Raw genomic sequence first — 20565 nt, 5'->3', positions numbered from 1 at the left:
TGTCAGTATAGGGCCTTTGTGTTTATATGATACACTCGATTGCAAAAACGTTGACACCTAATAAGCTTGATTCACGAACGACAAGACCCAACACCTTTATGGGAAATGTTCGCACAGATACATAATCAGTGATTTACTTCTCTCATTATTCATGGAAAAATCTTTTCTCATGATAAAACGTTTTCTTCCGGGAAAGTTTGGATAGCTCTTATCATTCATTACGTCCAACTTATGGTTATTATAAACGCTTGTTGCGTGTCAACGTTTTTGCAATCGAGTGTATACAAAATAATACATGATTTTATAAATAATTGGTGGGGTGCTCTAAGTCATTTAAGTGTTTTTAAAACCTGAAAGTTTTTGTTTGATATTGCTCGAAGCAAAATGTAAATCAACCGGATTCCAGATGGGTATTCTCTTCGAAACTCCAGTTTTCCTTTTCCCCCATTTTTTTTCTTTTGTACAAAAGTCATACAAACTACGGTGTTATACAAGGATTTCCAGCCCCGAGAAACGCCGTAACAACACACGCGAATAAATACCATACTTTCTCACGTGTATTTGATATCGCTAATCAGCTGCTGACACGTCAATCGCCTTTCGCGCCTCTCGGTCAGGTTAGATGAATGAACGGCGAAACCTTCGCCATTCTCAATCCAAGGTAGTTTGTGGGAATTTTCTCGGATTATGGCGGCTAACACTGAAAAATCAGTAACGCTTATAGATGGTGACGTTCAAACTTTCCTAGAAGGTAAAAAAAAAACCAGTACACGAAAAGAAAAACCAAACGTTACGTATTCAGTGGCTTTAATAACAGCATTTCTCGCGGCCGAGAGCGAAAATTGGCTACTGGAAGATTTGCCATAGGCCGATCTGCCGTTTACCAAAAATATTCCTTCTTTCAGTAAGGACGAAGTCGTTGAATGAGAATTTTGCAAATTGAAAATTTAGTCCATAATTCTGTTAAAATTCATAATTCAATGCATTTTTCCATCTTGAGCCTCTAGCGCCATCCCACCGTGCGTTTTTTAAGGGAAATTGACGATTTCTTTATTTTTATTCATTAATAAAGTCGACTATTCTTGTCAGTAAAGGGCTATTGTGTTTATATGATAAACAAAATAATACAAGATTTTATAAATAATGGGTGGGGTGCTTTAAGACATTTAGGTGTTTAAAAACCTGAAAAATGTTGTTAGATATTGCTCGAAACAAAATGTAAATCAACCGGATCCTAATGAGCATCCTCTTCAAAACTCCAGTTTTCCTTTTCCCTAACTTTTGTCTTTTGATATTTTCTTACTTGGGTTAAAGATAGATTTTCATGTTTTCCTTTGATATAGATAAATGATATTGTCCACCAACTGATAGAAGTCTTCAAGTTCTCTTGAATAGAGTAAACCTCACAGAACTTCTTCGCGTAAATGTAAATTTATGTACATGTTCAATTCACTTTCCCAATCGTGACTGATACATGTAGAATATAGTTCCATTGTTCAAGAGAGGAAAAAGGATTAAGACAAAGTCATCTACGGTCACCTGCTATTAAAACTAACTGCCATTTCAGCGCAATTCACAAGTCTTAGAGTTAAAAGGTCCTTTCTATCACACAAATACGACTGGATACAACACAATAAACTGATCTATACAAGATATAATCGGGAAACATGGAAAATTTAATTGTAAGCTATATGGACAGTTTTCAGAACCGAAAACAAAACTATAGAGGAAACAAAAAGTAGTCAACTCACATAAGGTTACAAGAGACTGATTAAAATGGGAATTTGTTGCTGGAGCGCATTTTGAGAACTTAACGTGAAATTGAGGAGCTACAGCCTACAGCTACAGCTACAGCTACAGCTACAAACTACTTGGTCTCCTCGGTTTCCTTGGTCTCCTTGGTCTCCTTGGTCTCCTTGGTCTCCTTGGTCTCCTTGGTCTCCTTGGTCTCCTTGGTCTCCTTGATCTCCTTGGTCCCCTTAGTCTCCTTGGTCTCCTTGGTCTCCTTGGTCTCCTTGGTCTCCTTGGTCTCCTTGGTCTCCTTGGTCTCCTTGGTCTCCTTAATCTCCTTGGTCTCCTCGGTCTCCTTGGTCCCCTTGGTCTCCTTGCTGTCCTTGATGTCCTTGGTCTCCTTACTGACCTTGGTCTCCTTGGTTTCCATGTCTAACCCGACGTAAATCGCGTAGATCATGAATTTCCATAATGAAAGGGACTATTCCTATGCCATTCTTGGCAATGAAGATGGACTCGTCTTTGCCAAACATAGAGAACACCACCGCACGAATAACCAAGAAAGGTACATTTACGCAAACTATTTGAACAACATTGCGATACAATTTGGTACGGAAACGAGGTTTCCACCAATCTTTGGTGAATCTAGTTTCTACCATTTGCCAGGGAGATACCAACATGATAAAACAGAAGCAAGCCAACGCGAACATTGCTGTACTGAATGCTTTGGGTATTCCGAGGTCGTACTCTCTTCCTTCTAACACGATATGTATCATCTCGACTCTATCGAACAGATCGATGGTCATGGGTAACCACAAATAGGAAAACAATCTCTGTTTCTTTATGATTTTCGTGAGAATCGTCGAGATCGCCTGTGTTTGGCAACAGTAGTAGCAGAAGTGGTGTAATGCACAGAATCGCCTTAAATACGTTTGGACTCAAAAACTCGGTCTTGCTGATTCTATCTCCGAGCATTATTACTACCATTGCGATGTTTACAACCAAAGCCACGATACACAGACCCCAAATTCGAAACAGCCAACCAAGGTACAGCGATTTGAAATATAGACACACAATCCAAGCAACAACTGCTGAGCCAAAGGAAAAGGCTATGAAATACAAACTATATTTGCCCTCATACTTCGCGAGATAAGCAGATAGAAGTATGCTCTGTATAGTTATCAGACCTAAGAAAGCCACTCTTCTGAGAAATGTTGAAAACGAAGCCGTATTATGTCTGACAGCTGTTTGAAACTAGAAGAAGCAAATTGTGTTGACTACTGCAATAGTAATTGATACTGTACATTTGTAAGAAAAATTTCGCAGTGAATGAGGAAACGCCTCATCTATCCTGATCAAATGATGCGAGAATGAATTACCCGAATATTCCAGAAGTTTAAATGCACAGACTGATTGCATACGTAATTTGGTCGCTGCTGGAGACTTTATATTCCTATGTAGCTTCCTTAATCAGCGATTCTGGCTTTTTATTTGTATTTGTTCACATCTGCTTTTCTCGGAATAGATTACTCCACTGTATTGCACTTTCAAGAAAACTTTCTTGAAATCGGCGTAGAGTTTATTTCGATGCAATTATTTTAGCATCAACTTTGTTATTGGACTTTCTTGAAGAAACGCTTATCGTAGAAAAACCTGTAAAAAAATGTATCTTTCTCATGGCCTCATGCTTAGTCTACATTGGTAGATTCCTTTTCTTCGTCTTAGCAGGCCTCCAGGCCTACTCGCTGGTTTTGTATCTTGCAAAATACAAATAAAAAGATGGTTTGTATGGATTGGTCGCCCTGTACGCTTCTGCAATTGTTCTAAGGCTTTACATCATGTTCGACGACAAGAAATTACAATTGTTATTAGCTGTTTGGACGTGCTATATCGTTGGTTTCGTAATCTTCGTTGAGATCATATTTGGAGGTGACAAACCAATTAAAGATAATCTTGACAAAGCTAAATTCTTCGGTCCAAACATTCTAAAGACGACACTTTGCCGTGCTCTGGTGATTATTTCGTTGCTTTCAAGTACGGGAAGGGATTGCATCGTCTACTGAGACCTGATCTGGCAGTTGTCTCTCCGAATGACGTTGGATCTCTTCGATGGAGTGGAAAAGCTGGTCATTATTGAAGAGAATAAATAGAGCCATGGCGATTAATAAGCTAGATTATGAGTAATCAGTATGGTGCCTGTGATCGGGATAATTTAATTTAATTGATGTTCGTCTTTTAATGGAAGAGGAAGTGTTACCTAAGTTTCCTTTTGTTTTTTTATAGTAGTTTTCTACATATGTACTCATCCATTAGAGTGAATCTGCATAACCCGTTCGCTATAAGCTAATGCTGAGTTTGTCACTAGATGCTAAGGAAAGGAACAGTTATGGACGGTTGTGAACATCTAATCAAATACATCTTCACCGCTAAATTTGCCCGTGAAATTTCCCAATAAGCCAATGCTGCAATAGCTAATGATTTTTGTCGGGTGGTGCATGGTGACTGTAAAGTCACACAAATCGGAAAAAGGTGAGTATATTCAAAAGTTCCACACGAATGTAATCACCTTCGTGACCTCTCCGCTTCACAGAATTTTCTTGACATTATTACGTGTTATTAGGTCTGAAATCATATGCGCATATGAGTGATTTCAAAATCAAAGAAGTGTGCGGCACGAGGCACGAGTTTAGACACCACTTTATTACATCCATTTTGAAATGGCAAAATTTAGGCCTTCAGATACAGGACATTTTAGTCTGTAAAAATGCTTTTTTGATCCAGTAGTGAGCTGGTCTTCAAAAGGCTGCAAAAGCCGTTTTTCAATTTCATTGGCTGGGAGAAAGATGCAATTTAGAGAAAAAAAGGTGCTTTTTGTAAATAAATCGCACCGATAAGAGCCAATCAGATTACAAGGATCACCAGTGATTTCAAAATCGATGTAATAAAACTAGTGTCGTGTCTTTTCCCCCTTTTTTGAAACATGTAAAGGTATGGTGATCCTTTTTTAATGGTTTCTGTGCCTCTTGCAGGACCAGAAGGCCCATTCGAAAAATAAAGCCGCCTGTTCTTTTCCTCGAAATTGCCTAGATGTTCCTGTGTGGTAGCACAAAAGTTGATCATGGATGTCCGATCAATTTGGTGACGATTACAATAAAAGATTGAGGAACACCGACTTAAGTTTGTATCTGGTTTCATAATTACTTTGGGTGGCAACACGAGGGATAATTTCCTAATTACTCCACAACTAAAATTCAGTAGTAAGTAATTAATTAATTTAATTAAGTAAACATATCGATTGGAAGGTGGGCGCAGAAGAAGAATGGCACCTAGACTAGGAACTTTTTAAAGCAATTTAAAGAATAGACGGGATGGCTCGAGGAAAGTGAAAGGTGCAACTCACAAAGGGAATTTGGGAAATGAAACGAAACACTAAGGGACGAAATCGAAGAACAAGCCAAGTCATACATCGTACATTTTGTACCAAAAATCGTGACTATCGCCTGATGATTTTTTCTATTGTTATCTAAGCCACAGTTTACTGTTAGTGCTGCTTTATTTTGCACGTCTTGCAGTAAGTTGGGTGCCTTTTAGTCCGTTACCTGATCCCTGCCTTTCTTTGTCAACTAACAATAATGGTTGAGTAGTGGTAATGTTAAATAAGAAAGTAGAAGAAATAACTGTCTCTATTGGCGGGCAAACTCATTTCTGCTTTACTTTGAGAAACATGCAGTTGTATCGATCTAAGTTTGAAATACGTGTTTAGGAGCAAAGATACGTCGATGCATAATATGCTTGTAAACGACCTCATTAGTTAGTAACTTTGTTACCCGTGTTTGCCGAGACAGAAACGGTAGCATCTTGGATAATTGGGTACATAAAGCCAGGAGGCTTTCTAAGAAAAATTGAGATCCGTTAGTCTTTGATAATTTTTTTTTTCCTGAGAAATCGAAGAAATTTGTTCTAATGACGCATCTTTATATTGATTATCAATTTAAAGTCCTCATTACGGGGTGAACGGGGTTTTTCAGTGTCTGAGCAGTCCTCTTAAGTCTACCACAACAAGAGCAATTTGAGTCTTAAAATGTCTCAATCGTTGTTGGCTTGCCTCCTTCGCTTTGTATCCAATACGCTACGAAAATCAAAATAACTGGTATACTTTTCTTCTCTCTACATCCCATCCTTGACTCTCTGGTTTATCGTTGTGTGCAATGACAACCTCATCACTTACGTACCTTCAGTTTGGGATCTATACGTATGGCTTGCTTTAGTGCCGTAATTGGAGTCATATTTGGGGGAATCAAAGACAGAAACGAAAAGGATTTGTTCTTTAATTTGGCCCGGATCTCTTGAAGATGACACTTTGCCTAATTCCGCTCCTTTTGTTGCTGTTGCTTAACACATTTGAAACGAAAAGTGAAGACAGAGAGCTCTTATTAAAGCTGGTCTTCCAAATAACATTAGATCTTTTCGACGGAACTGAAATGCTGCAAGTTATTCCGGAGGTAAATGACCTTGGCATTCCCAAGCGCTTTGAGGAAGCTATCATTACCTTCGTTTGCATAAGTTTTATGCTTTCGCATTTTCAATTAGTTGAGAACAAGATTTCGGACAAGTCTATTTATAAATAATCAGCCATCGTCGGTATTACCTTTCAGTTTTTACTTACTAATTTTGTGTTTTTAGGCCTTCGACTGGCTCTGTGCTTTAAGTTCAAGAGAGATGCGTCAATTTTCATGGCCAAAAATGGCATTTTGATCATTCATTGGATTTTGGAGATTTTTCAGTGTTGTAACGAAGAGCTAAGAAGTTAGGGAGTCTAGGAGCCTAGAGAGACTGAACTGTTCAATCAAACGCGAGGTCACACATTCGACAACTTTAAGTTCCTTTGCACAGTTATGTATTTTTCTAGTTTGCTTAAAATTTCACCGTTTGATTTCCAGCTCCAAGAAATGTCGTAACAAAACAAGTGAAAAAAATACCATATTTTTTTCACGTGTATTTGATATCCCCAATCAGCTGCTGACACGTCACTTGCCTTTTGCGCCACTCGGTCAGGTCAGATGAATGAACGGCAAAGCCTTCGCCATTCTCAATCCAAGGTAGTTTGTGGGAATTTCCTCGGATCATGGCGGCTAACACTGAAATATCCGTATCACTTACAGACAGTGACGTTCAAACTTTCTGAGAAGGGAATGAAAAACCGAAAGTAACAGCATTTCTCGCGGCTGAGAGCGAAAATCGACGACTGGAAGATTTGCCATGGGCCGATGGGGCCATTTACCAGAAAGATTTCTTCTGTCGGTAAGGACAAAGTCGATGAATGTGAATTTTGTACATTGAAAATTACGCCCATAATTATTTTTGTAATCATGACTCAACGTATTTTTCCATCTTGAGCCATGGCACCAACCCACTGTGCGATTTCTATTGGGGACTTGTCGATTTCTTTATTTTAATTCACTAATAAAGTCGGCTTTTCTCTTCAGTAAAGGGCTATTGTGTTTATATGATAGACAAAATAATACATGATTTTATAAATAATTGGTGGGGTGCTCTCACTCATTTGAGTGTTTTAAAAACCTGAAATATCTTGTTTGATATTGCTTAAAATAAAATGTAAATCAACCGGATCCCTAATGAGCATTCTCTTCAAAACTCTAGTTTTCCTTTTCCTTTTCCCGTTCAAACTTTCCTAGAAGGGAAAGAAAACCGTTATATACGAAAAAAAATCAAAAGTTACGTATTTAGTGGCTTTGGTGATAACATTTCTCTTGGCCGAGAACGAAGATCGGCAACTGAAAGATTTGCAACAGGCCGATTTGGCCGTTTACCTAAAAGATTTCTTTTGTCAGTAAGGACGAAGTCGATGAATGAGATTTTTTCAAATTAAAAATTACGTCTATAATTGTTTTTGTAATCATGATTTAACACATTTTTCCATCTTGAGCCTTGTCACCAACCCGCTGTGCGATTTTTATTGGGGAATTGTGGATTTCTTGATTTTAATTCATCGATAAAGTCGGCTTTTCTCGTCAGTAAAGGGCTATTGTGTTTATATGATAAACAAAATAATACATGATGTTATAAATAATTGGTGGGGTGCTCTAAGTCATTGGAGTGTTTTAAAACCTGAAAAATTTTGTTTGATATTGCTTAAAACTAAATGTAAATAAACCGGATCCCTAGGGAGCATTCTTTTCAAAACTCCAATTTTCCTTTTCCCTAATTTGTTTTCTTTTGTATTTTCTTACTTTTCGTGATAAAAATGGTTTTTCATGTTTTTCTTTGATATGGATTAATGATATTGTCCATCAACTGATACAAGACCTCAAGCTCTCTTGAAAAGAGTGAACCTCACACAACTTCTTTGCATAAATGTGAATTCATTCACATGTTCAATTCACTTTCCTAATCGGGGCTGATACATGTAGAAGACAGTTCAATTATTCAAGAGAAGAAAAATAATTAAGTCATAATCATCTAGAAACACCTAATACAAAAATTAACCGCCATTTCAGCGCAATTTACAAACCGTACAGTTCAAAAATCATTTCTATCACATACATACGACTGGATACAACACAGTAAACTGTTCTATAAAAGATATATTTGGGACACATGAAAAAATTCATTGTAAACTCTATGCACAGTTTGCAGAGCCGAAAAAATTAAACTATAGAGGAAACAAAAAATAGTCTGCTCACAATAGGTTACAGGAGACTGATTTCAGTGGGAGTTTGTTGCTTGCAAAATGTAAGACAAAATTAATAGTGCATTTTGAGATCTTAACATGAAGTCGAGGAGCTACAAAAATGTACTTATTCTCTAAACTACTTGGTATCGGTCCAACCCGGCGTAAACTGTATAGATTACGAATTTCCAAAACGGACAGTACTATTGTTATGCCATTCTCAGCACTCAAGATGAACTCATCTTTGCCAAACATAAAGAACACCACCGCACGAATAACCAGGAATGGTACATTTACGTAAACTATTTGAACAATATCGCGGTACAATGCGGTATGGAAACGAATTCTCGGCCCCTTTTCGGTGAGTTTAGCTTCTGTTTAGTTTTCTGTTTTAGTTTTAGTTTCTAGTTTTCTATCATGAGCCAGCTGAAGTGGTTTGGCAGTGAGCATTCAGGCTGTCAGAAAAAAAAAAACAGCTGTCTCATAGGAGTTGTAAATTAATTGGTTGGTTGATAACTTAATTTATCATACAAACTATAGTGTTATAAAAGGATTTCCTGCCCCGAGAAAAATTCTGTAACAAAACACGTGAAAAAATACCATATTTTTTCACGTGTATTTGTTATCGCCAATCAGTAGCTGACACGTCACTCGCCTTTCGCGCCACTCGGTCAGGTTAGATGAATGAACGGCAAAGCCTTCGCCATTCTCAATCCAAGGTAGTTTGTGGGAATTTTCTGAGATTACGGCGGCTAACACGGAAAAATCCGTATCACTTACAGACAGTGACGTTAAAACTTTTATAGAAGGGAAAGAAAACCAGTATTCGAAAAGAAAAACCGAAATGTAAGTATTAAGTGCCGCTCCCGCTAAGAGCGGTCCTCTCGACTGCCCGTCGGAAAAAAAAGTTTTCTTTTATTTTTAGCCCATGAAAAGGGTTTAGGACACATGTTTCAAAAATAGTTTAGTTGTTCTCCAATTCTCTTTTTTTGCGTCGCCACAAGCCAAAAATGATTTTTGGCCAGACCACCCCTGCGGACAGCGATCGAAAGTGTATATTTCAAAGATTTTGTCCAGCGCGCAGCGACTGCAACAATGTAGCTCACGGAATTCTATCTTGTTACAAGTTATAAGGTGTATTCAGTTAGTTCACAGACAAAATATGGAAACTTCAGCCGAAATATTTTTCATACCAGCGTGATCAGAGGAGACCCTTCTCTTCGACCTCAATTTGCATGTCAAAAATTTATTACTTTCTACGAAAGAATTCTCAAAATGCAGGCGTTAATCGGGCTGAAAAAGTATATCAGTGCATAGTTTATACACCAATGAGGTCACAGATTGCCTCAAACCCGCGGGTATATTTCTAGCTTCCATCCACCAACTTCTTAAAAACAACGCAAACCATGTGTTTGCTCAATTGCGCTCGTGTCAAAGATCATTTGTATGATTCTTAGAATTGACCAAGATCTCCTTTTGACCGTTCAAACGTCGTTCGTTTATCTTCTACGTTGAGGATTTTAGGTTTTCACAGCAACTGAATGGAGATTAGAGGCCGAGTTGTCCTGAAACGTTGCGTAAACGTGATCGGTTGTAACGCTTTCGCACTTACGTGACTTACAAAGTAGACAAAGGTGATCGGAAGCTCAAATATACCCGCGGGTTTGAGTCAATCTGTGACCTCATTGGTGTATAAACTATGCACTGATATACTTTTTCAGCCCGATTAACGCCTGCATTTTGAGAATTCTTTCGTACAAAGTAGTGAATTTTTGATATGCAAATTGAGGTCGAAGAGAAGGGTCTCCTCTGATCACGCTGGTATGAAAAATATTTCGGCTGAAGTTTCCATATTTTGTCTGTGAACTAACTGAATACACCTTATAACTTGTAACAAGATAGAATTCCGTGAGCTACATTGTTGCAGTCGCTGCGTGCTGGACAAAATCTTTGAAATTTACACTTTCGATCGCTGTCCACAGGGGCAGTCTGGCCAAAAATCATTTTTGGCCTGTGGCAACGCAAAAAAAGAGAATTGGAGAACAACTAGACTATTTTTGAAACATGTGTCCTAAACCCTTTTCATGGGCAAAAAATAAAAGAAAACTTTTTTCCGACGGGAAGTCGAGAGGACCGCTCTTAGCGAGAGTGGCACTTAAGTGGCTTTAATAACAGCATTTCTCGCGGCTGAGAGCGAAAATTGGCGACTGGAAGATTTGCCACCGGCCGATGTGGCCGTTTACCTGAAAGATTACTTCTCTTGGTTAAGATGATGAATGAGAATTTTGTAAATTGAAAATTATGATTGTTTTTGTAATCATGATTCAACGCATTTTTCCATCTTGAGCCTTAGCGCCAACCCACTGAGCAATTTTTATTGGGGAATGGTCCATTCCTTTATTTTCAGTCATGAATAAAGTCGGCTTTTCTCGTCATTAAAGGGCTATTGTGTTTATATGATAAACATAATTATGCCTGATTTTATAAATAATTGGTGGGGTGCTCTAAGTGTTTCAAAAACCTGAAAATTTTTATTTGATATTGCTGGAAACAAAATCATGATGTTAATCAACCGGATCCCTAATGAGCATTCTCTTCAAAACTCCAGTTTTCCTTTTCCCCAATTTTTTTTCTTTTGTACAAAAGTCATACAAACTACGGTGTTATAAAAGGATTTCCTGCCCCGAGAAATTCTTTAACAAAACACGTGAAAAAATACCATATTTTTTCACGTGTATTTGTTATCGCCAATCAGCAGCTGCACGTCACTCGCCTTGCACACCACTCGGTCAGGTTAGATGAATGAACTGCAAAACCTTCGCCATTCTCAATCCAAGATAGTTTGTGGGAATTTTCTGGGATTATGGAGGCTAACACTGAAAAATCCATATCACTTACAGACGGTGACGTTCAAACTTTCCTTGAAGAGAAAAAAAACCAGTATACGAAAAGGAAAACCGAAAGTTACGCATTCAATGGCTTTAATGACAGGATTTCTTGAGGCCGAGAGCGAAAATCGGCTACTGGAAGACCTGTCATAGGCCGATCTGGCCGTTTACCTAAAACATTTCTTGTGTCAGTAAGGACGAAGTCGTTGAATGAGAATTTTTCAAATTGAAAATTCAGTCCATAATTGTCGTTGTATTCATAATTCAATGCATTTTGCCATATTGAGCCTTTAGCGCCAACCCACTGTGCGATTTTTATTCGAAAATTCTCGATGTCTTAATTTTCATTCATTAATAAAGTCGGCTTTTCTTGTCAGTAAAGGGCTATAGTGTTTATATGATAAAAAAAAATACATGATTTGATAAATAATCGGTGGAGTGCTCTAAGTCATTTAAGTGTATTAAAAAACCTGAAAAATTTTGTTTGATATTGCTCAAAACAAAATATAAATAAACTGGATCCCTGAGGAGCATTCTCTTAAAAACCAAAGTTTTCCTTTTCCCTAAATTTTTTCTTTTTTCTTTTCTTACTTTTAGCGACAAAGATAGTTTTTCATGTTTTCCTTTGATGTAGATTGTCCATCAACTGATATAAGACTTCAAGTTCTCTGGAAAAGAGTGAACCTCACAGAACTTCTTTGCGTAAATGTGAATTTATTTACATGTTTAATTCACTTTCCTAATCGTCGCTGATACGTGTAGAATATAGTTCCATTATTCAAAGGAAGAAAAAGAATTAGGGCAGTCATCTAGGTACGCCTGATACAAAAATTAATTGCCGTTTCAGTGCAGTTCGCAAGCCCTACGGTTCAAAACTTTTCTATCATATATATACGACTGGATACAACACAGTAAACTGAACTATATAAGATCTATTTGGAACTCATGAAAATATTAATTGTAAGCTCTACGTACAGTCTGCAGAACCGAAAAAACCATAGACGAAACAAAAAGCAGTCTACTCACATCAGGTTACAAGAGACTGATTAAAATTGGAATTTGTTGCTTGCAAAATGAAATACAAAAACCAAGAGTGCATTTTGAGATCTTAACATAAAATTGAGGAGCTACAAACTACAGCTACAGCTACAAACTTGGTCTAATTTGTCTCCTTGATCCCCTTGGTGTCCTCGGCGCTATTGGTCTCCTTAGTCTCCTTGCTGTTCTGGGTCTCCTTGGTGTCCTCGCTGTCCTTGGTCTCCTCGGTGTCCTTGGTCTCCTTGCTGTTCTTGGTCTCCTTGTCCAACACGACGTGAATGGCGTAGATTACGAATTTCCATAATGGAAAGTGCTATTCCTATGCCATTCTTGGCAATGAAGATGGACTCGTCTTTGCCAAACACAGAGAACACCACCATACGAACGACCAAGAAAGGTACATTTACGCAAACTATTTGAACAATATTGCGATACCATTGGGTGTGGAGACGAATCTTCGCCACATCAGGGGTGATTTTAATTTCTGCCATGTGCCAGGGAGATACCAACACGATAAAACCGAAGCAAGCCAACGCGAAAATTGCTGTACTGAATTCTTTGGGTATTCCAAAGTCGTACTCTCTTGCTTCTAACACGATATCTATCATCTCGACTCCATCGAACAGATCGACGGTCATGGGAAGACACAAATAGGAAACAATCTCTGTTTCTTTATAATTTTCGTGTGAATCATTGAGATCGCCTGTGTTTAGCAACAGCAGTAAAAGAATTGGTGTAATGCACAGAATCGCCTTCAATGCATTTGGACTCAAAAACTCGGTCTTGCTGATTCTATCTCCGACGAGTACTACTACCGTTCCAATGTTTACAACCAAAGCCATAACATACAGACCCCAAATTCGAAAGAGCCAACGAAGGGACAGCGATTTAAAAGATTTCCATATCCAAACAACAACCGCTGGGACAAAGGAAATAACCATGAAATACCAATTGGATTTGCCTTCATACTTCGCGAGATAAGCAGATAGAAATATGCTCTGTGTAGTTATCAGAACGAAGAGAGCCAATCTTCCGAGCGTTGCTGAAAACGAAGCCATAATTATGTCTGACAGCTGTCTGAAACAAGAAGAAGCTAATTGTACTGATCACAAGCTAATTGTACTGATCACTACAATAGGAAATGATACCGTACATTTAGCAGCGAATGAGGAAACGCCACATCTATCCTGATCAAATGATGCAAAAGTAAATTACCCGAATATTCCAGAAGCTCAGATGCACAGACTGATTGTATGCGTAATTTGGTCGCTGCTGGAGACTTGATATTCCTATGTAGCTTCTTTAATCAGCGATTCTGGCTTTTTATTTCTATTTGTTCACATCTGCTTTTTCAGGGATAAGATTACTTCATTGCACTTTGAATTGCACTTTCTAGGAAACTTTCTTGAATTCGGCGTAGAGTTTGTTTCGATGCAATTATTATAGTATCAACTTTGTTATTGGACTTTCTCGAAGAAACGCTTATCGTAAAAAAAAACTTTTCAAAAAGGATATCTTTCTCATGGCCTCATGCGTAGTCTGGCAGATTCCTTTTATTCGTCTTAGCAGGCCTTTAGCTCTGCTCACTGGCTTTGTATCTTGTAAAAAACAGATAAAAAGACGGTTTCTATGGAGTGGACGCCCTGTATGCTCCTGCAATTGTTCTAAGGCTTTACATCATGTTCGACGACAAGAAATTACAATTGTTATTTGCTGTTTGGACGTGCTATATCGTTGGTTTCGTAATCTTCGTTATGATCATATTTGGAGGTGACAAACCGATTAAAGATAACCTTGACAAAGCGAAATTCTTCGGTCCAAACATTCTAAAGACGACACTTCGACTTGCCCTGGTGATTATGTCGTTGCTTTCGAGTACGGGAAGGGATCACATCGTCTACCGAGACTTGATCTGGCAGTTGTTTCTCCGAATGGTGTTGGATCTCTTCGATGGAGAGGAAATGCTGGATGTCGTTATCGAAGAGAATGAATAGAGCCATGGCGTTCCTTAAGGATTTGAAGAACAATGCTTGTATTCGTCTGCATCATCTTTCTGATGTCTCCATAACAACTGGTCGAGATAAAGATAAGAGGTTCCGGACGGTGGAAGATCTGCAGATGGACAGCTGGTTTGCGCACAACCTTACAAAATTGTCTGTGTTAATTGCGTCTTTTAAGGGCTCCGCATGTATCTAGGGCGGGGCTACGAGAAAGATGTATCCATTTGTATTGCTAAAAATACTATTGTCATTTCCCATGGTCTCTTTGGACTCTCCGTGAGTGTTGTGGTTGTGACAATTAGTAAGCTAGATTTTGAGTAATCAGTATAGTGCCTGCGATCTGCATAGTGTATGTTAATTGACGTTCGTTTTTTTAATGAGAGAGGAAGTGTTCACTAAGTTTTCTTTTGTTATTCAACAGTGGTTTTCTACATATGTATTCATAACCCGTCATAAGCTAATGCTGAGTTTGTCACTAGATACTAATGGAAGGAACAGTTATGGGCGTTTGTGAACATTTAATCAAATACATCTTCAGCGCTAAATTTGCCCGTGAAAATTCCTTATCAACCAATGTTGCAATAGCTTATGAGTTTCGTCGGGTGGTGCATGGTGACTGTAAAGTCACAAAAATCAGCAAAAAGGCGAGTATATTCAAAAGTTCCACACGTATGTGTGCACCTTCGTGACCTCTCTACTCCACAGAATTTTCTTGACATTATTACATGTGTTATTAGGTCTGAGATCATATGCGCATATGAGTGAGTTCAAAATCAAAGGTGCGTGCAGCACGAGTTTGATATGAAATCACAGGTATTATTGTACGAAACTAAGTTTAAACACCACTTTATTTCAACCATTTTGAAATGGCAAAATTCAGTTCCTTAGATACAGGACTTTTTAGTCTGTAAAAATGATTTTTGATCCAGTAAGGTGCTGGTCGTCATAAAGCTGCAAAAGTCGTTTTTCAATTTCATTGGGTTTAAGGAGATGCTTCTTGTGAATAAATCGCACCGATAAGAGCCAATCAGATTACAAGGATCACCACTGATTTCAAAATGGATGAAACATGTAAAGGTATGATGATCCTTTTTTATGGTTTTTGCGCCTCCCGCATGACGAGTAGGCTCATTTGAGAAATAAAGCCACCTGTTCCTTTCCTCGAGATTGCCTAGATGTCTTCTGTGTGGTGGCACAGAAGTTGATCATGGATGTCCGATCAATTTGGTGGTGATTACAATAAAAGATTGAGGAACGCCGACTTTTGACCGACCAGTTTGTATCTGGTTTCATATTTACTTTGGGTGACAACGCGAGGGATAGTTTCCTAATTACTTCACAGCTAAAATTAAGTAGAATTTAACTTATCGATTGTGAGGTGGGGGAAGAAGAAGAATGAGACCTAGACTAGGTACTTTTTAAAGCAATTTAAAGAATAGAAGGGGTGGCTCGATGAAGGTGAAAGGTGCAACTCACAAAGGGAATTTGGATAATGTAACGAAACACCAAGGGACGAACACAGTTCACTGTTATTAACTGCTTTATTTTTCCTGTCTTGCTGTAAGTTGAGTACTTTTTAGTCCGTTATCTGATCCCTGCCTTTCTTCGTCAACTAACAATGTTGGTTAAGTAGTGTTAATGTTAAATAAGAAAGTAGAACAAATAACCGTCTGTACTGGCGGGCAAACTTATTTCTGCTTTACTTTAAGAAACATGCGGTTGTATCGATCTCTGAAATATGTGTTTGGGAACAAAGATACATCGATGCATAATATGCTTGTAAACGACCTCGTTAGTTAGTAATTTTGTTACTCGTGTTTGCCGAGACAGAAACGGTAGGATTTTGGATAATGGGGTACATAAATGCAGGAGGCTTTCCAGGAAAACTTGAGATCCGTTAGTCTTTGATAATTTTTTTTCCTGAGAAACAGAGGAAGTTGGTTCCAATGACGCGTCTTTAGATTGATTATCAATTTGAAGTCCTCATTCCGGGGTGAACGGAGTTTTTCAGTGTCTAAGCAGTCCTTTTAAGTCTACAACAACAACAACGGCAATTTGAGTCTGAAAATGTCTCAATCGTTGTTGGCTTGGGTTGCACGTGCTTCCTTCTTCATCGTGATGATCCTTCAATATATCTCCTTCGCTTCGTACGCCAGCACGCTACGAAAATCAAAATGGCTGTTATACTTTTCTTCTTCTCTGCATCCCATCCTTGACTCTCTGGTTTATCGTTGTGTGCAATGACAACCTCATCACTTGGGTACCTTCCGTTTGGGGTCTATACGTATGGCTTGCTTTAGTGCCCATAATTGGAGTAATATTAGGGCGAATCAAAGACAAAAGCGAAAAGGATTTGTTCTTTAATTTGGCCCGGATCTCTTAAAGATGACCCTTTGCCCAACTCCGCTCCTTGCTGTTGCTTAACACATTTGAAACGAAAAGTAAAGAGAGAGATCTCTTATTTTAGCTGGCCTTCCAAATAACTTTAGATCTCTTTGACGGAATTGAAATGTTACAAGTTATTACGGAGGGAAATGACCTTGGCATTCCCAAGCGTTTTGAGGCAGCTATCATTACCTTCGTTGGCATAGGTTTTATGCTTTCCCACTTTCAATTAGAGGAGAACAAGATTTCGGACAAGTCTATTTACAAATAACCAGCCATCATCGGTATCACCCTTCAGTTTTTACTAACCAATTGTGTGTTTTAAGGCCTACACTGGCCCCTATTCCCTTCCCTCTTCACTTCCGCCATAGCTTTTGGAAGGAAACATTTTCTGACATTTGTTACGTTCTGAGCCCCGCTGAGTTTTCTGAAAGCCCGACCACGCCTAGGTTGTTTTAATTACTTCAAATATCTCTCGAATGGTTGAATACAGGAGCCAGCTGAAGTGGCTAGGCAATGTGCCTGCAGGCTGTCAGAAAAAAGCTGTCCCTCTGGAGTTGCAAATTGATTGATTGGTTGATAACTTAACTTATTATATATACTACGGTGTTATAAAAGGATTTCCAGCTCCAGAAATGCCGTAACAAAATAGGTGAAAAAATACCATATTTTTTCACGTGTATTGGATATCCCCAATCAGCTGCTGACACGTCAATCGCCTTCCGCGCCACTCGGTCAGGTTAAATGGATGAACGGCAAAACCTTCGCCATTCTCAATCCAAGGTAGTTTGTGCGAATTTTGTCGGATTATGGCGGCTAACACTGAAAAATCCGTATCATTTACAAACAGTGACGTTTAAACTTTCCGAAAAGGGAAAGAAAAACCGAAAGTTACGTATTCAGTGACTTTAATAACAGCATTTCTCGCAGCTGAGATTTGACTGATTTGCCATGGGCTGATGTGGCCTTTTACCAGAAAGATTTCTTCTGTCGGTAAGGACGAAGTCGATGAATGAGAATTTTGTAAATTGAAAATTACGCCCATAATTGTTTTTATAATCATGACTCAACGCATTTTTCCATCTTGAGCCTTGGAACCAACCCACTGTGCGATTTTTATTGGGGAATTGTCGATTTCTTTATCTTCATTTATTAGTGAAGTCGGCTTTTTTCGTCAGTAAAGAGCTATTGTGTTTATATAAAAAAAAATGATACATGATTTTATAAATAATTGGTGGGGTGCTCTAAGTCATTTAAGTGTTTTAAAAACCTCAAAAATTTTGTTTGATATTGCTTAAAACAAAATGTAAATCAACCGGATCCCTGATGAGCATTCTCTTCAAACTTCCAGTTTTCCTTTTCCTTTCCCGTTCAAACCTTCCTAGAAGGGAAAGCAAACCAGTGTGCGAAAAGAAAGACCAAAAGGTACATATTCAGTGGCTTTGGTAATAACATTTCTCGCGGCTGAGAATGAAGATCGGCAAATGAAAGATTTGCTATAGGCCGATTTGGCCGTTTACCTAAAAGATTTCATTTGTCGATGAGGACGAAGTCGATGAATGAGAATTTTTCAAATTGAAAATTACGTCCATAATTGTTTTTGTAATCATGATTCAACGCATTTTTTCATATTGAGCCTTGGCACCAACCCACTGTGCGATTTTTATTGGGGAATTGTCGATTTCTTTATTTTTATTCATTAATAAAGTCAGCTTTTCTCGTCAGTAAAGGGCTATTGTGTTTATTTGATAAACAAAATGATACATGTTTTTATAAATAATTGGTGGGGTGTTCTAAGTCATTTAAGTGTTTTAAAAACCTCAAAAATTTTGTTTGATATTGCTTAAAACAAGATGTAAATCAACCGGATCCCTAATGAGCATTCTCTTCAAAACTCCAATTTTCCTCTTCCCTAATTTTTTTCTTTTGTATGTTCTTACTTTTCGTGATAAAGATAGTTTTTCATGTTTTCTTTGATATAGATTAATGATATTGTCCATCAACTGATACCAGACTTCAAGTTATCTTGAAAAGAGTGAACTTCACAGAACTTCTTTGCGTGAATGTGAATGTATTTACATGTTTAATTCACTTTCCTTATCGTGGCTGATAAACGTTGAATAAAGTTCCATTATTCAAGAGAAAAAAAAAAATTTAGACAGTCATCTAGGTATACCTGATACAAAAATTAACTGCCATTTCAGCACAATCCACAAACCCTACGGTTCAAAAATCCTTTCTATCACATATATACGACTGGATACAACACAGTAAACTGAACTATATAAGATATATTTGGGACACATGATAAAATTAATTGTTAGCTCTATGTACAGTCTGCAGAACCGAAAAAAAACCGCAGAAGAAACAAAAAGCGGTCTACTCACATCAGGTTACGAGAGACTGATCAAAATGGGAATTTGTTGCTTGCAAAATGTAATACAAAAACAAGAGTGCATTTCGAGATCTTAACATGAAATTGAGGAGCTACAAACTACAGCTACAAACTTAGTCTACTTGGTCTCCTTGATCTCCTTGGTCTCCTTGGTCAACTTGGTGTCCTTGGTCTCCTTGGTGTCCTTGGTGTCATTGGTCTCCTTGGTCTCCTTGCTGTTCTTGGTCTTCTTGGTGTCCTTGGTCTCCTTGTTGTCCTTGGTCTCCTTGTTGTCCTTGGTCTCCTTGCTGTCTTTGGTCTCCTGGTCTAACCCGATGTCGATCTCGAATTAGATTACGAATTTCTAAAATGGAAAGTACTATTCCTATGCCATTCTTGGCAATGAAGATAGACTCGTCTTTGCAAGACATAAAGAACACCCCTGGACGAAAAACCAAGAATGGTACATGTACGCAAACTATTTGGACAATATTATGGTACAACGAGGTACGGAAACGACGTTTCGGTCCCTTTTCGGTGACTCTAGTTTCCAACATGTGCCAGGGAGATACCAACACGATAAAACTGAAGCAAGCCAACGCGAAAATTGCTGTACTGAATGCTTTGGGTATTCCAAGGTCGTGCTCTCTTGCTTCTAACACGATATCTATCATCTCGACTCCATCGAACAGATCGACGGTCATGGGCAAATACAACTTGGAAACAATCTCTGTTCGTTTCGTTTCGTGTGAGTCATCGAGATGGCCTGTGTTTAGCAACAGTAGTAGCAGAAGTGGTGTAATGCACAGAATCGCCTTCAATACATTTGGACTTTGGTCGCTGCTGGAGACTTGATATTCCTATGTATCTTCTTTCATCAGCGATTCTGGCTTTTTTTGCATTTGTTCACATCTGCTTTTCTTGGAAGAGATTGCTTTATAGTATTGCACTTTCTAGGGAACATTCCTAACTTCGGCGTAAAGTTTATTTCCATGCAATTATTATAGTATCAACTTTGTTATTGGACTTTCTTCAAGAAACGCATATCGTAGAAAAACCTTTCAAAATGGATATCTTTCTCATGGCCTCATGCTTGGTCTACATTGGCAGATTCCTTTTCTTTGTCTTAGCAGGCTTCCAGGCCTACTCGTTGGCTTTGTATCCTGCAAAATACAAAAACAAAGATAGTTTCTTTGGATTGGTCGCCCTCTACCTTCCTGCAATTGTTCTGCAATGCTTGCATTCATCTTTATCAGCCTTCTGGTGTCTCAACAGGTTGGGATAAAGATAAGAGGTTCCGGACGGAGGACAATTCGCAAATGGACAGCTAGTTTGAGCACAACCTTACAATGTGTCTATGTCAATTACTCCTTTTTGGAGCTCCGCATGTATCTATGGCGGGGTTACGAAAAGGATACATCCATTTTTATTGCTAAAAATGCTATTGTCATTTGCCTT

General features: G+C 38.4%; 2 protein-coding genes and 2 pseudogenes across 2 annotated transcripts; 2 read left to right on the top strand and 2 right to left on the bottom strand.

Annotated features, from left to right (window-relative positions):
- Positions 1–3407: 3407 nt before the first annotated feature.
- LOC131787466 (uncharacterized) lies at positions 3408–6542 on the top strand (annotated as a pseudogene).
- Positions 6543–12518: 5976 nt separating this feature from the next.
- Positions 12519–13190, bottom strand: LOC136284195 (uncharacterized). The gene has a single exon (XM_066174039.1). It carries the CDS (start codon positions 13188–13190, stop codon positions 12519–12521), a length of 672 nt encoding a protein of 223 aa, XP_066030136.1.
- Positions 13191–13341: 151 nt separating this feature from the next.
- Positions 13342–14650, top strand: LOC131787468 (uncharacterized; annotated as a pseudogene).
- A 4669-nt stretch (positions 14651–19319) lies between these two features.
- On the bottom strand, positions 19320–20354 carry LOC136284194 (uncharacterized). The gene is made up of 2 exons (XM_066174037.1): positions 20321–20354; positions 19320–19873 (listed from the first exon to the last, which is right to left on the bottom strand). The coding sequence occupies exons 1-2, from the start codon at positions 20352–20354 to the stop codon at positions 19320–19322; spliced, it is 588 nt and encodes a 195-aa protein (XP_066030134.1).
- Positions 20355–20565: the final 211 nt, after the last annotated feature.

This window comes from Pocillopora verrucosa, chromosome 11, assembly GCF_036669915.1.
Source record: "Pocillopora verrucosa isolate sample1 chromosome 11, ASM3666991v2, whole genome shotgun sequence".
Lineage (NCBI taxonomy): Eukaryota > Metazoa > Cnidaria > Anthozoa > Scleractinia > Pocilloporidae > Pocillopora > Pocillopora verrucosa.
The sequence above is the reverse complement of the archived record's forward strand: the minus strand, read 5'-3'. Positions and strand labels throughout refer to the sequence as shown.